Source organism: Antechinus flavipes, chromosome 3 (genome assembly GCF_016432865.1).
Source record: "Antechinus flavipes isolate AdamAnt ecotype Samford, QLD, Australia chromosome 3, AdamAnt_v2, whole genome shotgun sequence".
Classification (NCBI taxonomy): Eukaryota; Metazoa; Chordata; class Mammalia; order Dasyuromorphia; family Dasyuridae; genus Antechinus; species Antechinus flavipes.
In genome coordinates this window covers 323,981,148-324,002,850 of record NC_067400.1, presented here as the reverse complement: position 1 = coordinate 324,002,850, position 21,703 = coordinate 323,981,148, and the positions used below count along the sequence as shown (strand labels likewise).

Genomic DNA, 21,703 nt, shown 5'->3' with positions numbered 1-21,703 from the left:
AGACTACTAAAACAACTAAAAAGTGTAGTTAGTGAATTCTTGCAGTCATTTTTTAATTGTGTCCAACTCTTCATGAATTCATTTGATGTTTTCTTGGAAAATAAAACTGAAATGTTTTGCCATTTTCTTCTCCAGCTCATTTTACAGATGAGGAAACTGAGGCAAACAGTATCAAATGACTTGTCCAGGGTCACACGATTAGTAAGTGTCTGAGGTCAGATTTGAACTCAGAAAGATGAGACTTCCTGGATCCAGGCCTAGGGCTCTCTCCATTGTGACACTTGGCTGCCTAACTAGACCACCAATGGGAGGATGGGAAGTCCAATATCCTCCACACCCTTTAACACTTGCAAGGTCCTTCTCCAGCCATAGACCTGGACCAAAGCTGGAGTTGAGAAGACCTCTCCTTCACCCCAAATAGTTTCTTCTCAGAAGTTTTAGCCAAATGTCCTGTTTGTTCCAACCTTTCAAATGAATCTGGTTTTAACTAGCTTGGCAAAGTTATATGTGATCTCTGAGAAACAGCTGAGTTCCCAGACTAGCCTGGCAAATCTTGGACACAATTCTTGTGCAGCTTCTTCCCACTTAGCTTTGTCATCCTGCAAAATTCCATCGACTTTAATATTCCACCTCATCACTACCCTCTTCCTCTCTGATTAGAAAGTGGGGTCATGAACCCTAAATCTTCATTTAAGGAGAGACTCCAGCTTAGATATCTCCTCCTCTCTGGCCTGGCTGCACTACTTTGGGACTTCTCTGAGTGACTTCTCCATCCTATCCTCCTTGTCAGGTAATTCTGCCCTCTTCCCCCATCAACCTCCTCTTTTTCAGCTTCCTTTGTGTATTGTCTTCTCTCTCATCAGATTGTAATTCTCAAGGACAGGAACTGTCTTTCTTTTTTTGATATTTGCATTCCCAGCACTTAACACAGTGGCCTAAAGCCTACAATTTATTGATTGTACCACAGTTTCACCTAGTAATCCAGATTAAAACAAGTTGGGGGGTTTGGCCCACATCTTTGCACTGAGTGGTGGTAATTGTCAGAGAGAACTGAGCAGAACCAGAATAATTTGTACTAGAATAGCAATACTGTATTAAAAAAAAAAAAAAAAACCTTTGAAAAACTTAAAATGTCTCTTCCATGTAATGACCAACTCTCTTTCCAGAGACCCTAAAATGAAATATGTTAATTACTGACAGAAAGATGATAGACTCAAGATGCAAAAATAATTTATACTTTTGGACACGACTACTGTTGGAATTCATTTTTCTTGACTTTTGACCATGCTTATTTATTATAAGGTTTGTTCCTTTTTCTTGATTTCTAAGAGGGAGGAGAAAAAAAAGGGAGAGATGGTAAGCAACTTTAATATTCTCCAAAAGGTCTAAAACATTTTTCGAATGAATAGAAGAGAACAAAAGGAAATTTATAAGGAAGCATAGGCAAGCAGGATAGCTTTAAAAATAACATGCAGAATTTATTGTTTACTAAAATTTTTTAAAGCAAATGATGCATATTGGTACAAAATGGAGGCTCACAGTTTCATATAGAATCCTCCTTTTGTGTTCTGTACAAAAGCATTCCTTTTTGAGTGTTTAAGTTTAAAATGTTTTTTCATTAAAAAAAGAAAATTTGCATTCAATATAATTTCAAGGTAGGTAGTATGAATTCAAAATACTTAACACAAACATAGGCAAATATCACCAGCTAAATGTCATTGATTACCCCCAGTGACACTGGTTCCCTAGAGATGGGTGGGACAATTCTGATGAAAGGCAAATGAAAGGTAATTGGTGCTTTATGATGTCAAAATTGCCTCTGACCTCCTACATATGCTCAAGGACCAGAGGCTTAACTCTCCAGATATCAGATAATATGCATCTAGTTTTCTCTGCATCCCAGGACACAGTATTCTCAGGAAAAAATGCTATTGTTCTGAATAGACTGGATTTTACTTTTTTATTTACTTTACTAAGAACTCAATTAGTCTCCTAGCCTCTTTCCACTGGGAAAGCTCACAGTTACCATCTACAACCTCAAATCAGAATTGTACTGTGAGATTCCTGATCTTTGGGGCATTGGAAATTCCTCAAAGTTTCCTTTTCTTCAATTAATTCTTACTGGTAAGAAGAATTGTGGTAACTATTCTGCATGTGTTTGAAAATTGTCTTAGTTGGGGAGAGGGAGGAATTATCTATAGGGCCAAATTATAATTTAAAAGTTCTTAAAACTTTTTTGTGTCAAGTATTCTTTGACAGTCTAGTGAAGCCAAACTTTGGCAGTCTTTGGTTCCTTTTCAGTATTGTGTTTTTAAATCATATTTAAAATAAAAATTATAATGTTTTTTGCCTTCTCTATGAATGAGAGGGGAAAAGAGAATTGGAACTGGAAGTAAAAAAATAAGGCTTCACAGGGAAAATTCATACATAAGATAAAAGTACATAAGATTACAAAGGAAAAAAAGCATATTGAAACACAGAATCTGAGAATTTAAGAGTTGGAATGGACTTTGGTGGCCTTCTAGGTTTAACCCACACTTAGAAGTAATCTCCACTGTAACATATCTAACATATGGTCAGTCTTTGGTGTTTGTATGGAGTTTCATCTTCAGATTAGGAAAATTGAGATGCAGGGAAGCTAAGAGCACATAAAGTTCAATTAGAAAAAGAATTCAAATTCCAAATTCTCTGACTCCATCCATTATTTTTTTTTACATTATATTGGTTTCAATGGAAACAACCTAAAAATATAAATATTGATGGGGAAGAGAGGGGAGAAGGGGTTAGCAGAGATTATTTCACTAAATGAGAAAAAAGTACAGGAGCTAAAATGAAAATAAAAATTGCATTTATCTCCATTTACATTATGACCAAAAATTGTCTCATATTAATTATATTTATACATAGTTTATTAAAAGACTACAAATAAAAATCATAAAATGAAATTCTTGGAGGGTTCAAGTGAGTGATACTATCTTTTCCTCTAAGTCTAAAACCAGATTTTTAAGTAATATTTTACCTTAAAAGGACTACTTAAGAGACTAGGATTCTCAACATCATGTCAACCTTATGTTGAAGTTATTAAGGTTATATAGATTGTGTAGGTGCCTTTATCCACCTTGGAGGGTTTTTTTTATCACTCTTGTTTTATCATCATCAAGGTAGGTCATCAAGGTAAATAGATATGGGACCTAAATAAATATGGGGGCAACCAATGCAGTGTGTTGTCTTTCTCATATTCCCCAGTCATTTCTTTAATGATCCTTCTAGAAAACAACTTGTGTAGTCAGTCTATGATAATGCTGGATATTATCTGTAATGTTATTCAGGGATGCTTGGATGTTACTTTTCTGGGCTTTTTTGAGAGAAACCGACAGAGAGAGATAGAATATTTCTTATTTGGGGCATTAATGCCCCAGACTTTCTAATAATAGAGATGTGCTTTGTATTTTCTAATGGAGAAGTCTGGCTATAAATTCATTTAGGTTAAAAACAATGACTGATACTTATATGACAGAGACTATTCTGGGTGTTATAGCAGAAAAATAATAACAAGGTTTCTGTTCAAAAGCCATTTAAGGAAAATCATTGCCTGAAATGAATAAGAAATTACATTTTTAATTAGGTTACAAGATGAATTCATTTTTATTTTGTTAGGAAGAACCCACAAGAAAAGGGCCAGGTCATAGATTCCCTTTTATACATGCTCACCAGATTTAACAATGGATATTCATGCCACACTGTGATATCAGTAATATCTCAAATACTGAACTGGGTCAAAACTATATTATTCCTGCTATAGAGATGTCTGAAGGACCACATCTAATTTTCTCTATCTTTCAGGACATGACTATCAAGAGGAATTTTTTTTAACAGAATAGTTTTTATTAATCCTTTTAATTTTATTTCCTTATTATTTACTAATATGCTCTTAGGCTTCATAAATCAGGAAGGCCAAAGGTCCTTATCCTGCCTCCTGCTTTTATAGTTCCTACAAATAAGGATCAGTTTGGGATAGGGCTCCCTGTGGAAAAGGCAAAGCAAGAAGACTGAGTGATCTCACCTACTATATCTCAAAAAAAGTTTTTGATATGCAGCTCATTTCTAATTGAACATTTTCTAGTATCTCAAAATAAAATACATATAATCATCATGCAAAGAATACTAGAAAAACCTTTGGAGGATGATGAAGGGGGCAAACAGTTGGATTTTGAGATTATAGCATCATTTTGTAAAATCAAAAATATAAGAGCTGGTCTTAGCAACTTGTGATTCAAGGAGGTTAGGAAAAGAAATCTCCTAAGAAAATGTTCTATGAAATCCAGTAACACTGGATTACAGTGTGTTTCTTAATGCATTTGACACGTCATCTCTGGGCATCTCCACTGTTGTATCCCATGCCTGGACTGCTCTGCTTTCTAGCTTCCTTCAAATCTCAACAAAAATCTTACCTTTCCTAGGAAAACTTTTCTATTTTTTGTTAATTCTAGTACCTCCCTTCTGCTTGTTAACTTCCATTTATCCAGTCTATATCTTATTTGTATATAGTTGTGTCAATATTGTTTCCCCGCCTTACACTGTGAGCTCCCTGAGAAATGGGACCTCCTTTTGCCTTCCTTTGTAATTCCAATAGTTATCATAGTGCCCTGGCATGGAATAGTTAATAAACATTAATAACTGACTAATAGTTAAGGTTTCATGCTTTTTTGCTTTTGACTTCAATTCTTAGTAAGATTCCTGTGAAAGGATAGATAATCCTGTTCTTTCCTTGATTCTTTGTCTCTTTAAATAAATGAATGAGTTCCTTTCTTTTTTTCTTTTTCTCTTTTTCTTTTCTTTTCTTTTCTTTTTTTCTTTTTTTTTGCTGAGGCAATTGGGGTTAAGTGATTTGCCCAGGGTCACACAGCTAGGAAGTGTTAAGTGTCTGAGACCAGATTGAGACCAGGTCCTCCTGACATCAGGGCTGGTGCTCTTTCCAATGTGCTGCCTAGCTGCCTTTGAGTTCCTTTCTTTAGGGAAGTTTTTAAGGTAGGAGATTTTTGAGACAATGATTGAATGTTTCATCTGTTGCCAATTGTTTTGATTTTAATCCTGAAGTAAGAAAAGAGCAACTCTACATTTAAAATCAATGACCTGGGATGGGAAAAAGAAATTATATGAGTTTAAAAGGAGTGCCTCAGACAGGCAGAGTAGGGTGAACTCATAAGGAAGTCAGTCTTTGGATAATGGGTAGAGAAGCTATCCATTTGGGACAGAGGGAGTGATGACACTAAACTCAGTGATCTTGGTACTTATTTGTCAAAAAATCATTTTTCTAGCAAATCCTTCAGTACCTAAATGGGAAGAAAACATCCAAGGGTGAGAAAACTTGAGTCATGTTCAACTCTTTATGACCCTGTATGGAGTTTCTTGGCAAAGATAATTGAATGGTTTTCCATTTTCTTCTTCCATGGATTAAGGCAAAGAGAACTTAAAAGACTTCCCCCCCATTGCAAAGCTAGTGAGTGTCTGAAGCCAGATTTGAATCCAGGGCTTCCTGATTTCATGCCTAGGGCTCTATCCACTAAGCCCACCTATCTTTCACACATATATGAAAATTTTAAGTACTAGTAAGATGACATCTTGGCCATCCAATTAATCATTGCTCACTCTCCCACACACCTTATATGTATACTATTTCCTTACCATTACTAATTCATGCCTTTTATCTGCAGACTTGGTCCAGTTCCCTGGAAATAGTCACTGGTACCAGGCCAAGTCAGTGCTGTTGCCGTGTCCCCCTCACCGGATTTCACCGTTGTGGGAAAAAGACCATCTGTCCCAGGTTGAGCAAATGTCCTATCTTGAACACCAGGTCAGAATCACTCCCATATCCCCACCACATTCTTATTATTATCAGAATGAACTTGGATCCTCGCCATGGCTCAAACATCTAGCCACAACTACACAACTGTCCCAATCTTTTCCTAGGGCAAAGGCTGTGCCTTTACCTCATCTTCATCACCATGATATGGCTAAAGTCTCCCCAAGTAACAAATACCAGAAAGTCACCTCAGTCTTGGCCTTACATAATAGGCATGAAATTGAGGCCAAAGTAGCCTTGAAATCCTTCCAACAGGAAGCAACTCCTTCAAGCTCTGACCACCTTCCCAAGATTTTCCCAAGCTGTGACAATTCAACTGATAATCTACTATCTCTCAACCAATCACTCTCATCTCCATCATTCTCCGACAATAAAGCTGAGTTTTCCCCATTCCTCAGCCATGGGTCCATGATAGAAAAAGGAATATATCCTGACTTCCAGGGCAAGGACAAGCTGTCTGTTATCTCAATGAGCTCTGGTAACCAAACTAAAGTTGCAAGGAGGCCCCAAAGCCAAGTCAGGGCTACAACTGCTACTACATTAGGAAATTTAGATTTGAGACATACAGCCTCTATTACTTCATCATCATCACTTTGTTTTAACCACTGGTCCAGGGCAACAGCATCAAAAACACCAGAAGTAGACCACTGGATCCAGGCAAAAGCTTCCAAGATGTCATATCCTGACCTCCACCTCAGGGACACAGTGTCACTACTAAGATGTATTGACCATCACTCCAGGCCCTTGACTGATTATTCATTACACCTCAACCAGAAAACTAGAGCAACTACTACAAACTCATCCTGCCCCAAACGTTGTATTAAAGGCAAAGCTTTGCCATCACCAGCTCCAAACCATCGGGCCAGGACAAGAGCTACCTCATCACAAAGTGTTAAATCATGGGACAAGGGATCAGCTAATCACTGGGTCACAGCTACCTCTGTGCCCTTCCCATTACACCACCAAATGCATGACGTTCCAATCAAACAGGACTCATCCCAATGCACTCTTCATCATCAGGCCACTTGTCCACCCACTCCTGAATACTACCAGGCCAAGTACGTGACAGACCCCAATACCCATGTCTTGCTTCAGAAAGAAAAAAATCGTACAGAAGTCATGCCACAAGATCTGGACTACCAGTTCACAATGCTAACAGGCCAGGTATACTGGTCAACATCCTCAGTGAACATGGAATACAATGATACTGCTTCATTTGACTATTACCAGAGGACCACAACTCCATTCAGCGCTAGATACCAGACTGAGTGTGAACCAGACCCTCAACCCCAGATCACACTTCAAACAGAAAGAAAGAATGATTGGGAAAGAATATCAGTAGGATCAGACTATGAGGTGACACATTTCACGGACCAAGATCAATGGGCAACACCTTCACACCCTCAGAACAGAACTGTCTCTGGTTCTGAACATCAGACCATATCTCTATCCAGCAATGACCACCAGGCTGAGGATATAGCAGTAGATTCTAATACCCAGGTCATATTCCAACAAGAACAAGATAAATGGGAAACATATTGGATGAAAGATCAAAAGTCTTCACATCCATCCAGTGTAGACCACCATGCCCAGGAGATCCCAGGAGATCCCAGAGACCCAATAACATTCCAACAAGAACTAGAAAAGTGGAAAATACAAGACCCTAAGTTGACACCTTCATCCAGCAATGGTCACCAGGCTGAGGCTATACCAGCAGACCATAAAACCCAGGTCATATTTCATCAAGAACTAGATAAGTGGGAAAAAATTTGGAAAAAAGGACAAAACAATCAGTCCACATCTCCACCAAACAATGACCAACAAACTCAGAATGTGCCAGAAGATCCCAGAGTACATATTATACTCAAGGGAGAACCATATGATCAAGATAAATTTTGTACAGCAAGACTAGACCACCAACCCATACTTTCATCTGGAAATGACCATCAAATTCAGGATATGCCAGCAGATCACAATGCACAGGTAATATTCCATCAAGAAGAGGGGAAACATGAAACATTTTGGACACAAGGACAAAACCATCAATCCACACCTTCACTAAATACTGACTACCAAGTCCAGGATACTCCAAAAGACCCTAGTGCACATGTTACATTCAAACAAGAACCAGAGAATTTGGACACATTTTGGACAAAAGGACTAGATCAGCAGCCTACGTCTTCACCTGGCAATAAATGGGAGACTGAAGATAAACCAGACTTCAATTCTAAGACTACACTTCAACAAAAAATAGAAGAATGGAAAATACTTTGGCCAGGAGAACCAGATAAGCAGATAAGCCTAAAATACCAAGATGAAACTTCACCTGAAACTAACCACATCTCCACATCTCCACCCAGCTGTGGTGAACAGGCTTCAGACGTAGCAGAATTTAGCATCCAGGCCACACTCCAACAAAAAATAGGCAAAAGGGAAACATTTTGGTCAACAGAACCAGACAAACAGGCCACAACTGTAACAGACCAGGAATACTGGGCTACATCCCCATGGGACATAAAACATCAAGGCAGAATTTCACCTGACCTTCATCATGGAGTCATACCTGTAATCACACATGAAGATCAGGATTCAGATGTACCAGACCTCAGTCCCCACGTCACACTCCCACAAGAACTAGACAAAAGGGAAATATTTTGGTCCTTGGAACTAGATAAGCAGGCCACAATTCTCAAAGACCAGGAATTCTGGGCTACATCCCCATGGGACATAAAACAGCAAGACAGAACTTCACCTGACCTTCACCATGGAGACACACCTCTACCCATAAATAAAGATCAGGATTCAGATGTATCAGACCTCAATGTCCGAGTCACACTCCAACAAGAACTAGGCAAAAGGGAAACATTTTGGCAAACAGAACTAGATAAGCAGGCCACAATTCCCAAAGACCAGGACTACTGGGTCACAACCCTATGGAACATAAAACAGCAAGACAGAACTTCACCTGACCTTCACCATGGACACACACCTCTACCCACAAATAAAGATCAGGATTCAGATGTATCAGACCTCAGTGTTCGAGTCACACTCCAACAAGAACTAGGCAAAAGGGAAACATTTTGGCAAACAGAACTAGATAAGCAGGCCACAATTCCCAAAGACCAGGATTACTGGGTCACAACCCTATGGGACATAAAACAGCAAGACAGAACTTCACCTGACCTTAACCATGTGTCAACATCTCTACCCACACATGAAGATGAGGATTCAGATATATCAGACCTCAGTGACCAGGTCACACCCCAACAAGAACTAGGCAAAAGGGAAACATTTTGGCCAATAAAACTAGACAAGCAAGCCATAACTCTCAAAGGCCAGGATAACTGGGTCACAACCCTATGGGACATAAAACAGCAAGACAGAACTTCACCTGACCTTCACCATGGAGCCACACCTCTATCCACACATGAAGATGAGGATTCAGATGTATCAGACCTCAGTGACCAGGTGGTCACACTACAACAAGAACTAGGCAAAAGGGAAACATTTTGGCAAACAGAACTAGACAAGCAGGCCACAACTCTCAAAGGCCAGGATTACTGGGTCACAACCCTATGGGACATAAAAGACAAAGATAGAATTTCACCTGACTTTCACCATGGGACTACATCTCTACCCATACATGAAGATCAGGATTCAGATGTATCAGACCTCAGTGACCAGGTCACACTACAACAAGAACTGGGTGAAAGGGGAACATTTTGGCCAAGAGAACCAGACAAACAGGCCACAACTCTCAAAGACCAGGATTACTGGGTCACAACCCTATGGGACATAAAACACCAAGACAGGACTTCACCTGACCTTCACCATGGGGCCACACCTCTATCCAGACACAAGGACCAGGATCCAGATGTATCAGACCTCAGTGCCCAGTTCACACTCCAACAAGAACTGAGCAAAAGAGAAACATCTTATCCAACAGAGATAGAAAAGCAGGCCACAATTCTAAAAGACAAAGTTTACTGGGCAACACCCACACTGGATCTAAAACACGAAGAAAGAACTTCACCTGACCTCCATCATGGGGCTACATCTTCACTCAGCTATGAGGACCAGGATTCAGATGCAATAGACCTCAGTGAGCAGGTCATAATCCAACAAAAATTAGGTAAAAGGAAAACATCTTGTCCTACAGAATCAGACAAAAAAGTCGCAAGTCTAACAGACCCAGATTACTGGGCCACATTCCCATGGGACATAAAACATCAAGACAGAACTTCACTTGACCATCCCCATGGAGCTACACCTCCACTCAGTCATGAAGACCAGGATTCAGATGCAACAGACCTTAGTTCCCCAACCACACTCCAACAAGAACTAAGTAAAAAGGAAATATCTTGTCCTACAGAGTTAGACAAGCAGGTCACAAGCCTAACAGACAGGGATTATTGGACCACATTCCCATGGGACATAAAACACCAAGACAGAACTTCACTTGATCATCACCATGGAGCTACACCTCCACTCACTCATGAAGACCAGGATTCAGATGTGACAGACCCTAGTCTCCCAACCACACTCCAACAAAAACTAAGTAAAAAGGAAACATCTTGTCCCACAGAACAAGATAAGCAGGTCACAAACCTAACAGACAAGGATTACTGGGCAACATCTCCATGGGATATAAAACATCAAGACAGAAAATCCCTTGACTTTCACCACAAGGCTACAACTCCATCCAGCCATGGTGACAAAACTTCAAATATATCTGACCTCAGTGCCCATGCTATACTCCAACAAGAACAAGGAAAAAGGGAAACATTCTGGTCAACAGAAGTAGACCAGCAGGCCACAACTCTAACAGATAAGGTTTACTGGACAACACCTACATTGGATCTAAATCATGAAGACAGAATTTCACTTGACTTTCACCATGAGGTCACTCATCCACCCAGAAATGAGGTCCAGGATTCAGACGCAGATGACCTCAGTGCCCAGGCCACACTCCAGCAAGAACTAAGCAAAAAGAAAACTTCTTGTCCTAAAGAAGTAGACCAGCAGGCCATAACTCTAATAGATGAGGTTTGCTGGACAACATTGCCATGGGACATAAAGCACCAAGACAGAACTTTCCCTGATCCTTATCTTGAAGTCACATCTGCCCCCAGACATGAAGACCAGGATTCAGATGTGTCAGAACTCAGTACTCAAACCATAATTCAACCAGAACTAAATGAATGGAAAACATTTTGGCCCAGAGAAGTAAACCGACAGGTTACAACTCTACCAGACAAGGTTTACTGGATAACACCCATGTTGGATCCAAAATACCTGGACAGAACTTCACCTGACCTTCATCATGAGATCACACCTCCATCCAGCTATGAAGAACAGGATTCAGATTTCATATACCTCAATGGCCAGGCCACACTCCAACAAGAACTAGACAAAAGGGAAACATCTTCTCCTACAGAGCTAGACCAGCAGGCCAGAACTCTAAAAGATGAGGTTTCCTGGGCAACATTGTCATGGGACAGAACTTCATCTGCCACGCCCCATGAGCCTACAAGCCCATCCAGCCTTGAAGATGATAGTTCAGCTATATCAGACCTCAGTGCTCAGTCTATACTCCAAGAAGAATTAGATAAATGGAAAACATCTTGTCCCACTGAACTAGATCAGCAGGCCAGAATTCTAAAAGATGAGGTTTCCTGGGCAACATCCTCATGGGGCATAAAACACCCAGATAGAAATTCACCTGATAATCACCTTGAGGCTACACCTTCATCCAACCATGATTATCAGGATTCAGATCTGTCAGACTTCAGTGCTCAGGAAACACTCCAATTAGGTATAAATGAATGGGAAAAACTTTGGCCAACAGAACTGGATCAGGAGGGCACAACTCTACCCAACCAGACTTCCTGGGAAATGTCCCCATGGGATATAAAACAGCAAGACAGAACTTCACCTGATACTGACCATAGAACCTCAACATCATCTAGCCATGAAAAGAAGGATGGGGATGTACCAGATCTCAATGTCGAAGCTATACCCCAACCAAAACTAGACCAATGGGAAATAAAGCCATCAGTACTAGACCAAGATTTAAGAGCTGATCTCACAATTCAACACTCCAGGACAGTACCTTCAATTAGCATAATAGAGTCCCAGAATGTGATTCTATCTGATCCTGAGCACCAGATCATACCTCCATCCAGCAATGACTACCCAGTTGGGGATATATCCAAGCCAAATACCAAGATTACATTCCAACAAGGTCAAGATGACTGGGATATATTTTGGACAAGATTAGACCATCAGGACACAGCTTCACTCAACAATGATTATCAGGTCCAACATATCTCAGGCCCTAAAGCTGACATAATTCAAAAAGAACAAGAAGATTTAGATATATTTTGGACAAGAACACTAGAGTATTCATCCATGACTCCAACAAATCAGGATTACTGGACTGCATTTCCTTTACTGAACATAGAACATCACAATATCATACAACCTGATCCTGACCACCAAGCATCATGTACAACCAGCCCTGACCATCAAGCTGGAGACACAACAGATCCCAATGTCCAGAGTATATTTCAAACAAAAAAAGATTCATGGGAAACAATGCCACAGGAAATAGAACACAAGACCCTAATTCTCACAGCCCATGATCAGGAAGCAATATTTCTACTGGGCAAAAACCACCAGGACACAAATCTCCCTGGCTCTGACAACCAAGATTTCATTCTATCCATCCATGACACTGAGGATACTGATGTACCAGGCCCCAATACTCTAGTTACAATACAACCAGAAAAAGGACACTGGGAATTGATGCCTCCTGAAACAGATCACATGGCAATAATAAGTTTCACAGTTCATCAGCAGGAAGCAACACCTTCCCTAGCTTTAAACCACAAGGACACAAATCCATCTAACTATCCATTGGGCAGCTACTTCACTGATCATTTAGTCTGTCATTAGACCAGCTTTTCTTAGTTAAACTGAACCACTGGGAAACAATGCCACCAGCCCAGGATTTCAACAACACAAGACTATAAGGCAACAATTATACTGAGCATTGACTTAATTAAGAATGCCAAACCTTGCCTGACCCCCAAAATCATGACATACTTCTACACAACTCTAACGATACAAAATCAAATTCCAGTGCCAAGATCATATTTCAAAGAAAACAAAGCAGAGGCCAAGAACAGATAATCAGACCATAGTCCTTATAGATCAGGTGTCTGAAACAAGATTTCTCCTCAATTTAGACCCCAAGAACACAGTTCTGCCTGAACCAGACTCTAATTCCACCATGCCTGACCATTAGACTATGGATGCATCAGGCAGTAATGCCCAATCTCATTTCATATACAAATCCACTTAAAAGCAGTTCATATACCTATGGAGGTATAACTCATTATCCAGGATCATGAAAAAAACACATCTAATGGGTTTAGACAATCAGGATAAAATTCTACCTTGACTTAGCCAGAGTATCAACTGCACTAAATATTGATTAAAAAACAGTAAAATTCCAATCAATGCCTAAGGGGTCTAGGTTCCACCATAATTAGGCCACTGAGAAACTATGCTACTGGCAACAGACTTTCCCACCTCCCAATTGCTTTGTGCATTGACCTGAGGATACAAGTCTCCCTAATTCCAACTGTCAGATCACAATTCCCAAGTAGTCCCAACCAAAAGTCAGAAGCTACTCCATACTCCCAAACTAATACCTCCCTCACTCACCAAAAAAAAAAAAAAAAAACAAAAGTCAGTGACTACAGATCAAGAGGTCATACCTCTGTTTAGTCCTGATCTTCCAGTCACTCTTCTACTCAGTCCTGAAAATCAGACTCCACCACTTGGGCACAGTTCCAACAGATATGAATGATCAGGAAACAGTTCTACCAAGACCAGAGTGTAGTATAACACTTTCATCAAGTCCCAGCTGTCAGCCTCAGCATAAAATGAACTCTGCACAAGGAGATATGACAATCAATCTGAGCTCTAACATTAGACCCAGGTAAAATTATACAAACTCCATGGCATTTAAATTACATCAAAACATACATCACTGAAAGAGAGTCAGTCTCTGCTACAACTGTTCATGCCATCCATCAACAATCAGGAGAAAATTAATGACATCTCTATGTAGATTCTCCTGCTAAGAATGAGGGAAACCTCTGCTCTACAACCTGATAAACATACTGCACATGATTATATGGTTTGCTTAATTTATGCCTCCTGTATCCCATATTCAGGGAACAAATTATTATTATGAGGCAAAATTGCTAACCATACCAAAACATCTGCCTGGCTCTGAAGAGGAGATGGGTGTGAAAATTTGTCCTTCAAGTACTGCGCTCAACACTTTTCTTCTTTTTTAATCTTCAAGCCACCCATTGTGGTTTGTCCAGGCCTTTATATTATTCACCAGTTTCTAACTCCTTCCCACTCAGGCTCTATACTCGCTATACCTGCAAGGGCAAACTGGCTTCAATTTATACTAAATAATTATTTCCAGGCATTGAGGGCCACATCTAGAAGTCAACAGCCATCTGCAAGGGAAATAGCCATGAAGAGCAAGAGCAATAGAGAAGAGGGGGCAAGGACATATTGGACATTAATCAGATCCCTGCTAAAAGTATTTCAAAGGTGACCAAGGAGAAATTAAATTAAATAAACATCAATTTTAAAAGGAATTAATGCCATGTGTATATTTGAAATTTGTGTCTGATCCTGTTATTTTATATAGGTAGACCAGGAGACAAGGACCCTATCTCTTCAATTCATGGGATACTACGGGACTCATTTACACACACAGGCTAATTAGCCCTCCACGTTGCTTCTCAGGCTGGCCATATTCAAATCAGACAAACTATGTTCAGACTGAATGACTATACAACAAGAAAGTTTCATTCTTTGTTTTCCCACACACACTACTATAGAGTAATTCAGTGAAAATAGACCTCTCCCTAAAACTTGATAAAATAGGTACTGCCCACAAAAATCATCCCTTTTTAATGAATAGCATCAACTTTTTCTTAAGGCCACATGAGTGAGCACATGTAGATCCCATGTACCTTTCTCCCAAGGAAGGCTTCATTGATTCTGTAACAGACATATATTCAGAACTCTTCTTGTTCCCCATTTCTGCCCTTATTTTGATGAGCTCTTGATATCTCCAGTTGAAAGGCAAGAAAAATTATAAAGGAACCCATTTTGTTTTCTGAATCACTAACAAAAAATAAGCATCCTTGGTGTGCCAGCAAGGACTGTTCTTAGGCCTGGGGATATTAAAAAAAAAAAATCCCTTGCTCTCAGGAAACTAATAATTCATGGCTAGTCCCAACATTGAACTATTCCCAGTCACTAAAATCCATCACTTTGGAGACACCAAAGGGCAGCCCCAAACAGCCCCAAACCTATCTAAATTAGAGCAGTTGAGTTTGTCTTTTGGCTTTTCAGAATAGCACTAAAGAGCATGTCCATACCCTCTCTAAATAAAGTGCTGAATGGACAGTCAGAGACTCTAAACCAAGGTTCATTTTCCAATAAGCTAATAAAATTGATCAATTACGTTGGTCAATTTTCATTCCATTTAATCAACTTAACTCTTACAGTTCACTAAGAAATGAAGGTATATCTGGCACCTATGAATATGGGGAAATTTTCTTTTTTTTAGTTTATTTTTAATAAAAATATTTTTTATGAATTATGTTGGGAGAGAAAAATCAGAACAAACAGGAAAAATCATGGGAGAGATTAAAAAAAAAAAGAAAAAAGAAATGAACAGTCTCCTAAGTTCTTTCTTTAGTTGCAGATGAAGTCTATTGGAATTCCATTGGATCACTGAACTACTGAAAAGAACCAAGCCTTTCTTTGTTGATCATCACACATTCTTGCTATTATTGTGTACAATGTATTCCTGGTTCTGCTTGTGTTGCTTAGCATCAGTTCATGTAAATCTTTCCAGGCCTTTCTATAATCAGCTTGTTCATCATTTTTTATGGAACAATAATATTCCAGTAGCTTTGTGCACTACAACTTGTTCAGCCATTCCCCAGTTGAGGGGCATCCACTCCTTTTCCAATTCTTTGCCTACCACAAAAAGAGCTACTATAAACATTTTTGCAAATATGGGTCCTTTTCCCCCCTTATGATTTCCTTGGCATACAGACCCAGTAATGGCATGCTGTTATATGGAAAAAAATTTTTCTGAAAAAACACCGTCAAAAGGTGTATAACACAAAAAATAGAAATAATCCATTACACATTCATGTTATCTGATCTCAAGTGGGCCCTTGAAGCTTTATGAAATTCTTTTATTCTCCTTTCACTGATTCTCTGTCCTATTTCTAAACAGTTTTTTCAAGTAACCTCTTAAGTTCCCAATACTTTCCCCCATCTCCTCCCTTCTTTCAAAATGTATCCTCATTTCATTCATTACTGAAAAAGAGAGCCTTTCCTGTGAGTTTCATCATCCCTCTTCCATACATCAATTCATCTATAAAATAATCTAGACAAAGAAATGGCAAATGACTCTGGTATGTTTGCCAAGAAAATCCCAAAAATGGGTCACAAAATGTCAGACATTGAAAACTGTGTTCTAGGCACTATGTTTAGTGCTTAGAATACATAGGCAAAAATAAAATAGTTGCTACCTTTCAGGAGTTTCCTTTCTACTGGGGGGAACAATGTGTAAACATGTAGTAGTGGTGGAGTAAGGTTAGTCAAAAGGATTGTTCAAGCATTCTTATTTGTACTACCACCACTCCTACTACTGACTCAAGGCCAAGATAGTTTCTATTATAAATATTCCTTCTCTAGAAAATCTGTTCACCCTCTATTTCATTTTAAGTTCCAAGCCCCAAGTCAGAGATAGTTCTCTGGCAAAACACTTCCATGTTAAGATCTCTATTATCTAGGGTTGGTCCCTGATCTTTGTTTTCTATCTACTGAATTTTTAATTAAGTACACCCAGACTAACAGAGTCTGTGGTTATAAAGATAACAAAGTAAACATTTAAAAGAAAAATAGACACACTTTCTTCCTGCTTGGGGGGAAGAGTTTCAGGGTTTTATGAGGGAAACAAGGAAACAAGAGGAAATATAGGATTACAGACTTGGGAGATGATGGTGGGTGAGTAAGGTATAGGGCAGAGGATTTGAGTAACATAGTATCTGTCCCAACACTTCACATGCCTAATCAGCCAAAACAGCTTCCTGCATCTTATACAAGACATTCTTTGTGATGATTGCCTTTGCCTGCATTTTTGCTGTGCCAGTTGGCCTTTTCTCCAGCTCCAGATACCTTACACAAGTCTCATCTGGAACTGGATTCTCCTTCAAGTCTCACTTCTTTCAGATCTGAGATGACCTTGTTCCTGTACTGGTGTATTGTGTGAAGAGGGAAAAAACGTTAAAGCAGATGCCCAGTTCATCCATCCTACCCTCTATTTCAGTCTCTGAAGAAAAGGAAGGTTTCCTGTCTCTTTTGCTGTATTTTCATTCATCTCCTGACTTTATCTCTATCTAGTTGTGAGGCCTATTTTCTCTATGTTGTTTTTTGGAAAAGTATTAATGTGTTTCCTAAAGTCCAGGCAAACATAATTAGCAACCTGTCAGCTGCCTGCAAGTTTCTTAAATTCATCATGTCCAAAACAGACTTAATTATATTATCTCCTTAATCTATTCTCCTCCAAATTTCTCTGTTTCTGCAGAGGGTACTATCACATTAACAATCATTCTTCAATCTTTCCTCTCCCTAACTCCATTTAATCAGTGACCAATTTTTTGTGTGTGTCTATTTCCACAATATCCTTTATATCTCTCTTATGTACACAGCCATCAATTCTAGTTCAGACACTCATTATTTCTTTTTTAGACTACTGTAGTAACTACCTTTCTGGTTTCCCCATTTTAAATTTCTCCCCATCATTAATCTATTCCACCATTAAAATAATCTTCCTTACCCTGGCATTTCTTGATCAAAAACTTTAGTGGTTGCCCATTGCCTATAAAATAAAACGCAATGCATTTCCCATCAACTGTGAGTAAACACTCTTGTCATCAGGAACATTTCATCACCAAGAAATGCACTATCATGTAGACTGCTTTAGCTTTCATACTCACATCTCATAAGTACCCTCAGTTTGTCTGCTCCTCTGATTGCTAAAGGGAGGAGCAAAATATACCTTTGATAATCTTTCTTTGAAAAGGAACCACAAGCCCCACTAAATCTTCATTACCCAGCTGCTGACTACTTGGTTCAGTTGAACTTGATTTCAACTCAAACTCATGTCTATGTAACCCCAGTCTCCCCACCACTTCCCTTCCCTTCCCTTGTGTATTTTCCTTCCCTGTTATAAATGTTTTGAAAGCAAGACTACTTTTATTTAGCTTTATTTTTATATTATTTTATTTCTTTCAATTATATGTAAAGACAATTTTAAACATTTAATTTTTTAAAAAATTTTGAAATCCATATTTTCTTCCTCCCTTGTCATTATCTTCCCTAAGATAGTGATTTATATGGATTATAAATGTGCTGCAAGCATATAAAAAATATTCCCATACTAGTCATGTTGTGAAAAAAGAAACCCGTCAGAAGGAAAAAAATATGAAAAAAATAAAGTGAAAGTAATATGCTTTCATCTGTACTCAGACAATATCAGTTCTTTCTCTGGTGATAAGATAGCATTTTCCAACATGAGTCCTTTTTCAATTGTCTTAGATCACTATTTTTAAAAAAAGCTAAGTCATTCATAGTTAATATTTGTACAATTATTAATAGTAGAATTGTTAATATATACATGTATAATTGTATACAGTTAATAATTATACAATGTTGCTAATATCATATATAATGTTCTCCTGGTTCTGCTCACTTCCCTTTTCATCAGTCCTTATTAGTCTTTCCAGCTTTCTTTTTTCATATTTGTATTGTCCGTACTTAGTACAGTTCCTGATGCATAATAGGCCCTTAAATATGTTGACATATCATGTTGTGTTATCTTTCACAGTTTAGTATTTAAGGTCCTATACAATTAGGCTCTCATTTATTTTTCTATTCTTATATCACAAATTTTACATTCCAGCCAAATTAGATTAATTGTCCCCTAAACTCTATGGGTTTATCCAGATAATATGTGTGGGAAACTTTTGATAGATATCTTGGGATATTGCCCCATTTATCTCTAAAATGGACTTTGATTCCCCACATTCCGAGAGGAGCAGGAATAAAAGGCCATGATCTTGGTCACTTTATTCTATTCAAAGAGGGGATATTAGTCTACAAGTATAAATATCTGCTCCTTGCTAGTTCTTAAATTTTTTTTTTAAGTTTAATCTGCTTTTCTGGTTACTTTTGTGAAAAGTAACTACTGATTCTATATTTTATATTATATTTTACTCTGTGGTTGATTCTATTCTGTAGCCATATTCTGCAGTCTATGTAATGAACCTAATCCCCTTCTCTGTCTTTAAATGTAGAAATTTGTAGGTTTAAATGTTCAATCTCCCTCTTTCAAGTTACATACAAAGGTTAAAGTTTTCCCACAACCATTGCTAATTTAAGGAAAAGTCTAATTTATGTTTATAGATTCAATGATTTCATAAAATACTATAACTCTTAGGGAATTGTTATTTCAATACCAGTTGCAAATTACTTTGTGCCAAGTAATTTGTTATCATTCAGAATTTCAGAATTCCCTGAGAATCCTCATGATATCTATTTGCTATCCTTGAAATATCATACAAACCAACCATCTTAAATCCAATTAATGGTGGTTTTATCTCATTCCCAGGCACCAGTGAGTCTACTTCCCTGGACTATAATCAATGATTCAGAAGGCAGCTAGATCCCATAAATCGCAAAACAAAGATATAGAAGGGGTTATCTGGATTCCACATATGTGGATACATCCTTTCTTTAATGTAACCAATCATGATCACCCACTCCCATGATGTTGCAAATCCCATAACTTAATTGTATCATTTTTGTTCTGTTTATGCTTTTAAAATGAGCTTCATCTTCAATGTGTAGTCTTTTGGATCACTGAGGCAGCCATTCTATTTTCAGAATTGTGCACTGCTATTAAAATATTGTATCACTCAGAGAACGTATCTCTCAATTTACCTATGTTGAATTTCACTGCAACACTATCCTTTCAAAGAGATGCCTCAAGCTTGTATTTGAAGACCTTCTGACCAAATGTTAATTATGAAAAAGACCATAATAGTTAATGAATAGTGAGTAAATCCATTTATCCAAGCAAATAATAAGCAAAAATCATAGAAGCTACATGAATTAAAATATACCAATTAACAATCAAAGTTAACAATCTCTCCTACTGGGAAGAAGTTATCTCCATTCATACAAAAGATTCTGATCTCATCCAAAGGAAAATTCTTCAAAGTTTTTAGTGTAAACCAAACTGGAAATTGAGAATATACTGAAGCTCTGTTTTTCACCTATATGGCTTCTTTCCAGGGTTTATTCTCTTTACCTCTAGATTTCTCCTCATAGAGTTTGTCAGTACATGTATTTTCTCTGGAATTAGGAAAACACATTTCTCTTCTCTCAAGCTTTTACACCAACGTTCCCTGGCACAGGCATGTACTATTGTCATCATTCTGCCAATAAAGAGACTTTTATATTACTGTTCTATACTTGCAGCCAAAATTACATCTATACTTCATCTTCACTTCAGTGAATTTTCACAAGCATTCCCTCTGGCTGGAATATATTTCCTTCTCTCAGAATTGTTGTCCTAATTCAAGGTTTAATTTGGGTGCCACCTTCTTGATGAAGGCTCCCCTTTCTTTCTCCCCATCCCTACTTATTAATGCTTTCTTCATCCTTATTTTTTCTTATGCTAGACTGACATGTATGTTTTATCCCACTATTAGAATCTAAGCTCCAAATGAGTGCAGGGACTGTTTCATTTGTCCCATTTCACATAGATAACATTAAATAAATGTTTGTTTAATTGAATATTAGATGGAATATCCTTTGTTCTAGCTTTCCAAAGTTTTATTCACTCTTTTGGATTCACTCTTATTATTAATAAGTGTTTCCACATGGAAAAGAATGTTATGGGAATGGTTTTGCTGAAGCCATCTTCAGCAGAGTAAAACTTACAAAACAACCTGGAGGCTGGAATTCAGCTTTTAAAATAATGTCTCTTTTTAACAAAAAAGAAAGAAAGAAAAAGAAGTTAAATTAAAAGAAAGAAGGTGAGGCCTACAGTACATTCTGGTGCTTGGTTTCCTCCTCATGCACCTCAAGCTTTTGACTAAGTTGTTTCTCTTCCTTCTTCTCTTTTATCTTATTCATTAACAGTTCTGAGAACTTCCTCACCACATTTTTGATGCTACTATGCCTGCTTTTGTTCTCTTTTCTTCCTTCTATATATTCCTTATTTTTCAAATTTTGCCTTAAACTTTAGGGCATTTGCTGCATTTAAGAACTGAATCACGTTCAGGCTTGGGATTTTAATCATCAAAGTCAACATGTGTATTTCAGACCCAGGCCCTCTCCCTGCCTGCGTTGTCCTTCCGCTCCATCAATGGTGTCAAATAGTGATTTGCACAGATCTTCAAAATTTCGGCCCTTCTCAGGAGGAGGCAAATCATCCCTTTCTCCTTGTGTTTCAGTAGATTTGTGTTACCTGTTCCTAGCTCTTTCATTTGGAAAGGTCATTCTCAGATGCAAATCAGAACAACTTGGCCCAAATCATAAAAAGCTCTTCATCTTCTTCAAGGGTCTTAATCTCCTGTTTAGGAAAAGGCACTATGAGTTCAAACCGGGATCATAGTTTGAGTCATCCACATTCTCTGGATTAGGGTTCAT

General features: G+C 38.3%; 1 protein-coding gene and 1 pseudogene across 1 annotated transcript; one reads left to right on the top strand and one right to left on the bottom strand.

The window, feature by feature from the left end:
• The first annotated feature begins 328 nt into the window (after positions 1–328).
• On the top strand, positions 329–14,550 carry LOC127554203 (uncharacterized). Its single transcript, XM_051985549.1, has 2 exons — positions 329–790; positions 5,715–14,550. The coding sequence occupies exon 2, from the start codon at positions 5,834–5,836 to the stop codon at positions 12,818–12,820; it is 6,987 nt and encodes a 2,328-aa protein (XP_051841509.1). The 5' UTR covers positions 329–790; positions 5,715–5,833; the 3' UTR covers positions 12,821–14,550.
• A 6,544-nt stretch (positions 14,551–21,094) lies between these two features.
• On the bottom strand, positions 21,095–21,703 carry LOC127557202 (ran-specific GTPase-activating protein-like; annotated as a pseudogene).

Bases quoted from the DNA above. Each gene is read 5' to 3' on its own strand.
- LOC127554203 (XM_051985549.1), top strand. From the start codon at position 5,834: ATGTCCTATCTTGAACACCAGGTCAGAATCACTCCCATATCCCCACCA.